The 7396-nt window shown below is 49.1% G+C and overlaps 1 protein-coding gene across 1 annotated transcript; it reads right to left on the bottom strand.

The window, feature by feature from the left end:
• Positions 1 to 345: 345 nt before the first annotated feature.
• On the bottom strand, positions 346 to 5666 carry HOO65_010537 (putative inositol polyphosphate kinase; the record flags this gene model as incomplete). The annotated part of the gene is made up of 2 exons (XM_071005244.1): positions 346 to 2317; positions 2377 to 5666. The coding sequence occupies 2 exons, from the start codon at positions 5664 to 5666 to the stop codon at positions 346 to 348; spliced, it is 5262 nt and encodes a 1753-aa protein (XP_070862359.1).
• Between the last annotated feature and the right edge of the window lie 1730 nt (positions 5667 to 7396).

Here is a 7396-nt window from a genome sequence, read left to right as displayed (position 1 = left end):
AGTGAAGGGACCGACTAGTGAACGGGTTGCTTCATCAAAATTCCTGGCCTGTGTTCGTGATAGCCATAATCGTGATCGGTAATGTAAAATAAACGTCTTTAGAAAAGGGAAGTAAAGACAAGGAAGGAAAAGAAAAACGACGTCATAAAGAAACAGTGGGAGGGGATAGACTACTAAAAAGCAGACATCCAGTATCCGATGGGCCGAGGATGAGGTTAACGCCAGTTAACAAAGAAATAAAGAAATCACCTCCGTAAGTGAGAGGGAGTACCGAGCCAAACACACAGTCTTGGAACAAGAAGGTAATAGAGGTGCTAGACACATGTTGCAAATAACATTAGGTCCTTACTCGCTGCACTCGCCATCATCAATGGCATCCCATTCACTGTAATCTATGCGTCTTCCGCTGATACCATGAGGGTCCAGGCCAAGCCTGCTTCGGACATCCATTTGGATCCGTGTAAAGTACACTCTGAGTGACGCCAGCCCCTTCATAAAACCCATATCAGGTTCGTTAGGGTGCTGAGGGGGACACGGCTTATCCGTGCTGTCGGCAGAGGTAACTGAATTAGCAAAGTCGGCAATCTTGAAATCAATGTCTCTGCGGTTGCGCCGGCGCAGACGGGGCATATCCTCAGTATCTGTGACATCTGTCATCGAGTCTTCAAAGGCAGTGTCATTGTCTTGTGACTCGGCTGTTACATCACCATCGTAGAACATGAGCAAGCTAGAGGCGTAAAAACGGTAGCCCTTAATACGCCGCACAATCTTCTCTAGCCGATCAAGCTTCTGCAAGATAGTAGGGATATGCCGCAGTACACTGTGGTAGTCAACGCCGTCGTATAAAAAGCACATAAGCGCGTCTTGAAATTCCTGCCCAGCCTTGAGCTTGCGGCCATAATACTTGTCCTGAAAAACATAGCTCTGAGTGCCCACATCCCAAACTTGCAGGCCACAGACACGGACTCCCAGTTCTCGGGAGGTAGTTTTAGCACATTTGCCCTTCTGTGACTGTTGTTTCTTAGGAGTTGCCTCTACACCGTACTGCCGAGTGCCCATCTTGAGGTCCATTATGCAAGGCCGCTTCATGCCTGCAGTGAGATCCTCAATCAAGAGGAAATAGTCAACGCGCGAGTCGGGATGTATCTGGGCCTCTTTAGGATTGATGGGGCGGGGAATCTTGCCTGTTTCCACCAAAGCCTCGGCTTCCTCGAACGTGAGATGGGACACATGAAGAGGGCTAGATTGGACAATCTGATCACTAGCTAAATTCTCATAAGATGTCTTGCGCTCAGTCTCAAGCTTAGAGTCAGCTTCAGGTGTGGCGCTCGCAATGACAGATCCAGGACCCTGAGATATAGTAGAAATTTGCTTATCCCCCTCGACACTACCAGGAGCATCACGCCCGCGTTCGTTTTTATAGTCTACCTCATCAGCCTCCTCGTAGTACTGTAGGTTACCACGGGGGTCACTGACAGTCACTGGTTTGCGACGCAGACCGCTTCCAGAGTACCGACGTTTCCGTTTAGGCAAAGACGGGTCATCATTGAGGCGGCTTATCAGACGTTCAGGCTCAGGAGCACTGGTTCCCGTGACATCCTTAACACCTGTCATGTCGTTGTCAAGCTCACACAGGGGGTTGAGATCAATGGGATCATTCACAGCTTTGGGTGCAGAAATTGGCTTCGCATCCAAACTATGAATTTCCGAGTTTGCCGTAGGCCGAACAACCTCAGGTGTTGATAGTAGAGGCTCGCTAGCAGAGTTTATATGTTTGTGGTTTGGCTTCGGTCTCGGGACCGACTTTTCATGGGGCTTGCGGTGTTTTTGAACCGGGATAGGCTGCTTAAGAAAAGCATCGTTGAAAACCTCGTTGCGCAAACGCTTGTTGATTAGAGTGGCACCCCAGCTATTTGGACGATCTTCCATTCTTGGACGAGCAGCAGTAGACTGTGGTGACTGAGGTGCCGACGCACTGGATGATGTACCGCCACTGACTCTAGCACTAGCATTGGTATAAGGAGAAGCAGTAGTAGTAGCAGCAGCAGAGCAGCTACGAGATCGTATAATTTCACGAATTAGTGGCGACGAAGGGGGGGGCTGAAGGAAGCTGCGGGGGATAATATGGCGATTGTCATCAAAAGTAACAGTGGGGATTGAGGCAGGCCCTGATGAAATAGATTGGCTAATCATGCGAGGAGCTGGTGCAGAGGCAGTCTTGGAATCCGAAACATGCTTCTTGCTGTCATCATCCCGCTTGTAAGTAGACTTGCGGCGGGGTTGTTTCTGAAAAGTGACGTTCAGGACGCCAATGTATCTAAATATGCGTTAACACGTCATCGGCGGAAGAACTGTATTAGAAATAGATTGACTAACCTAGGAAGAAAAGGCAGGAGATCGCGGTGGTATCGCTCCACCTCCTCGTAAAACTCATTTTCACGATTGTTGAGCTGTTTGCAAACTGCACGCTTCGAGAACCGCCATAGCGTAGTGTGCCCACCAACCTGATGTTTGTATGGGATCAACTCAATAGCTTGACAAGGAACAGGCTCTTGGGGTACAACTGTCGGAAGTTCGCTTGCCTCATCAGGCAGATTAGATCCCATCATGTCATCATGGGACTGTTTGGAAAAGATCCGGGGGATAGTTTTCTCTAGTGGGATTGATTCCTGGATTCGTGGTTGTGAGGCAGCCTCACGCTTTTGTTTTTGCTCATGCGCAGATCCATGTGGCCAGGCCTGTTCGGGCTTACTGTTCTCGCGCTCAATTAATAGTGAGATTGGCTGGTCAGTCTCATCAGCCTTCACTAGCCATTCATTGAAATTTTCATCCTCCGATGCGTTCGGGGTAGGTTGGTCTTCCACAGCCTTGATGCTAACCAATTCTTTCTCAGGCACAGCTCTTTCCACCTGATGGTGAGGGACAAAGAGAGCAGAGGAAATTTTCTCCTCGCCAGAATCTTCGCCTTCTTCGCACTGAGAGCCGTTTCCAGTGCTGTCACCAGAAGCTCGTCGTTCGCGATCACCAGCGACGGGAGTAGTAGTCACTGATCCTGCGATACTGAAAGGGGACAGAATAGTCAAATCACTATCTTGCACAGGGTCCTGTCGCGGCGGCGTCTTAGGCTCACTAATGGCGCTATCAGTTGCTGGTCTCTTAAGGAAAGTAGGTTTTGACTCCAAGGTAGCGGATTTGAGCAAAGGAAGATCGCCTGATTTTTTAGGTGTTTTAGAAAGAGTATCAACATCATCAATGTCCTCGACAATGCCACTTTTTGCGGGTGGTGATGCTGGAACAGGAGCAAGTCGTTCTCGTTCTTTTTCTCTTTCTCTTTCACGGTCACGTCCCTGCCGACTTTTATCGGGCTTCTTTGACTCGGGGATTGGAAGACCTTCGCGAAATACCCGCATGTGATGGCTGGCTTTTCGACTCCGAGAATTCTTTTCACCGCCATTTAAAGTGTCGGTAATGTATTTCTCAACTTGTCCATCACGACTAGAGCCATCTTCACTACCAATAGACCATATCTTTTCAGGATGCTTTGTGTGTGGCTGCGATTGCTCTGTCATCCGCCTTCGCGGAGGGACTGACGGGTCAAGGGGTTCAGCTCTGTCTGTATGACGAGACAGTACGGACGGTGCTTGAGGCTGATGGTGGAGTTGGCTGTAGCTAGGCGTTGTGTTTAACGTGTGGCTATCAGCCGTGAATGAGTTATACTCGGTTGGAGCATGAGAAGCAAAGGCATTGGAAGAACAGTTATAGTCGGTGAAGGAATCTATAGCACGGTGCGAATCGGATAAAAGAGAGCGGTTCTTTCCCTCGAATATTTCGAAGCTCTCTCGGGTAGGCATAAAACGAGAAGGCGGTTCTGTTGAAGCATGAAACAGATCTGCTTTACTGGGCACAGCAGTTGCAGATGTCGTCATCATGGTGGGCAGCTCGTGGTCGACAGGCTTTGCTCGTGGGGAAGCTCGTGGTGTCAAAAACCCGTCGTCGCCTTGGTCCTCGTTAGCATTACTTAATGGATAGGTAGAAACAGAGGATGTTGTCTCGAGGGAGATAGGGCCAGGAGATTGTATTTGTGACGCAGATGCAAGACTTGGTAGTGCAGGGCAATCGATGGCGCTAGAAGAGGAAGTAGGAGCAAATGAGGTGGGAGATGGGTAAGGATGTACTGTATAAGACGAGGAGGCGGCGGTAGCAGAATTCTGTTGAGACGACGGAATAGGAAGACTACGAGCTGAAGCAAGGGCTTGCGAAAGCAGGGAGGGACCAGATTGGCGCTGCATTGCCATAGCCGGGGGACGATCAGATTTAACGTCCATGTCGTTGCTACTAGGAGCAGCAGAATGAGTGCTGACAGCAGAATTCGCACTGGAGGAAGACACACTTGACGTCGGGGCGGTGGTGTATGCTCCTGCCTCGTGGTAATTGGTGGGATTGCTGACTGCTGGTACTTGTGTAGAGGGTGTAGAGGGAGAAAGAGAAGAGGAAGACGATGGCAAGGGGGCTAGGGCCTTCTGTGACTGCTGTTGCTGGTGTTGGGGGTGGGTCGGCGTTTCGAGGAGAGGTAAAGGCACAAGTCTTTGGGTCTGGGTGGGCGTGATGCAGTCGTCCTGGCTCCGGTGGTCGTAGTTCTGGGTGTGGGTCTGATGCTGAGCCCGAGGTGGCAAGTGGGTGTCTAGAGATCGTAATGTGGACGAAAGAGACAGGAATGAAGAGCCCTTGGCAGGCAGTTGTGGGGACGATGGTAGGGCTTGCTGGGAGGATAATCCCACGGTAGTAGTAGAAAGCGGGTTTTTAGCAGAAGCAGAAGGAGCAAGGAGAGGAGAAACAATGGATGGCGAGATCAAAGATGAGGCCGAGAATGCGGAGGGAGTGGCAGAAGAGAGCGGAGCGGGCGTAGACGTAGTTGCATTAAAGCCAGAGACAGGGCCTGAAGAGACAGGGCCATTAGCATCAGACCCAGAGCCAGGATTAAAGCCAGGATTGACGCCAGGACCAGAGCCATGACCACAGGTAGAGTCAGCGCCGACTGGAGAGAAAACGTGGGCTGAAGAAAGGCCGTCAGGCTTTTGCTGGTGGTCTCTATGATGCTGCGCAGTAACAGCGATTGTGGCTGCGGTAGTTGCAGTGGTAGATAGAGGTAGTGCAGGCACAGACACAGGCACAGTCACAGGTGCAAGTGCAGATGCAAGTGCAGGTGTAGCTGTAGCTGGGGAAGAAGAATGGGGGAGAGGAATAGAAGGAGGAGTTGTGGATGCAGCTATAGGCGCAGGTGCAAGAGGGCTGGTGTTATGTCTGCACATGTCTGTGTTCTTGGTATTGACGGGGTGTGGAGGGCCTGTGACTGCGGCTGTGACTGCGACTTCGGCTTCAGCGGTTGCAACGTTTGGCGGCGATTGCGCAAAAGATTGTTCGTTGGGATGCTCGCAACGCTGCTGCTGGGCCTGGGGCAGCGATGGATGGCGCAGGAGTTGATTCTGCGCCAGCGTCGTAGGTGGAGTTGAAATTGTTACAAGCTTAGGCGCAAAAGATTCTAAAGCAAGTGATGCAAAAGCAGAGGGGTGAGGCGGAAAATTATGCGGAGATGTGTTTACCGATGTTGGTTTATGGGCAACATTGGCGGCATCATCACTGACGATGGCTTCACAGTTTTTGTCCATGGACACAACACCAACATCTAACGCCTGGGAGAAAGGGGGGGTGAATAAAAGAGGGAATCCAGCAACATGCAATTGATTGCCCTTTATTTTGAGTGTATTTTTTTCTCTGAGGCTCTCCTTGACTGTGACTCTGATATGCAGTCTTCTCTATAGGCGATTTTCGGGCTACAGATGCTGATGCAAATCGTAGACGCTCAAAAAGCCACAAAAAGGGAAAATAAAGAGAGAAAAGAGGGACGGGAAAAATATATAAAAAAAATAAACAGACAAAATAAAGAGAAGGGAAGCAAAATGCGAGGAAAATGATGAGCAATCCGGACTTCCCTCGTTGTGTGCTAAGCCTATTCAGCCAATATAAAAATATAGAGAGCAAAAAAAGTAACGAAGAATTGTGTTTCTCCTTGTCGTTTGGGACAGAAAACAAAGAAGCTGAGAGAGTCAGTCAAGACACTGCAAGGAAAGATACAAAGCCAAAGAAGAGAAGAACAGTGAGAGAAACAGTTAAACGGACAAAGTAAACGTGAAGTGGGAGGGAAGAGGAGCAAAAATAAGAAAGAAAAAAAAGCAAGTGTGCGATGTGGTGAGTCTGAAGTGTTGAGGGCCGATAAGCACTAGAAAATCGTGATGAGGTAACTGCTTCAATTGTCTCTATTTCCCATTCCCCAAAGCGAGTTGACCACGACTCTTCAGTTTTGGCAGTTTCTAGATTCTGTCTGCTCCTGATCCTGTCTGTCCCCAACGGTATCTGGAACAAAGACCTTGCTGGCCTTTTGGTTTTGTAATAATTGTGCGTTTGACTGCCTGCCTGCCTGAATGACCAAGTGTCTCTATGATCAACAACTCCGTCTCAATATACCTGCCCATACAATCACAGGGTGTGGGAGAAGGGGGACAGATGGGCAAATAGATAAGTAGATAGCTGACGACGACCGAATATGGAAAGAGGAGATAGAGCAGGCAAGAGATTGTGGTACACTTTCTCTTAACGGACTCGTAGTTTCCAAGATGACTCTGTTTGTATGCTCAGGTTATCCTGCCTGAACAAAACAAAAAGGTTTTTTTTTTTTTGGTTCGTTTCTGGTTTTGGGCCTCTAGAGAGAAAATAAAGGAAAAAAAAATATGTAGAGGAATAGAATCAAGACTAGGACCTAGACATGCGAGAAAAACTTGTACCTTGTTGACCACCATAGCCTGGCAGGCTTTTTTGACAGCACACTACACACGTAAACGCTGAACCCAGAGAAGGAAAGAACGGTGAAGGCCAAAAAGGAAGAGAGCGCAGCCAGGAGACAGCCGAAAAGTGGAACCTAGTGAAAAAGCTAGCCCATTACAAAGGGCCACCAAAGGGGCTACGAGGGCACAAAAGAAGAAAGGATACGACAGAAAAAGGAAAGAGCAAAAGACGAGCTCTCAGCCAATCGGCAGCAGTCTTGGATTATGCCACACTATACGTAGCGATTTCTATGCTTCCTTGCTTCCCTATTTCTTCGCTCACTAACTCCTAGTTACATTATTTCCCTATGTTGTTTGCTCCTTTCTTTAGAGGGTCTTCCTTGGCTCCTTGGCTCCTTGGCTCCTGGTTCCTTGGTTCCTTTTCGGCTTTGTGCTTTGTTTTTGAGATAGAAAGATAGAGGGGTGTCTGTTATCAGTTACCCAGTGGTTGGCTCTGGGCACTGCCTATCTTTACTGCCCCATCTCACCCAGGTCTGCCCTGTCTTGTCCTGTCTCGT

This window comes from Ceratocystis lukuohia, assembly GCF_044167205.1.
Source record: "Ceratocystis lukuohia strain C4212 chromosome Unknown Supercontig1_pilon, whole genome shotgun sequence".
NCBI lineage: Eukaryota > Fungi > Ascomycota > Sordariomycetes > Microascales > Ceratocystidaceae > Ceratocystis > Ceratocystis lukuohia.
The sequence above is the reverse complement of the archived record's forward strand: the minus strand, read 5'-3'. Positions and strand labels throughout refer to the sequence as shown.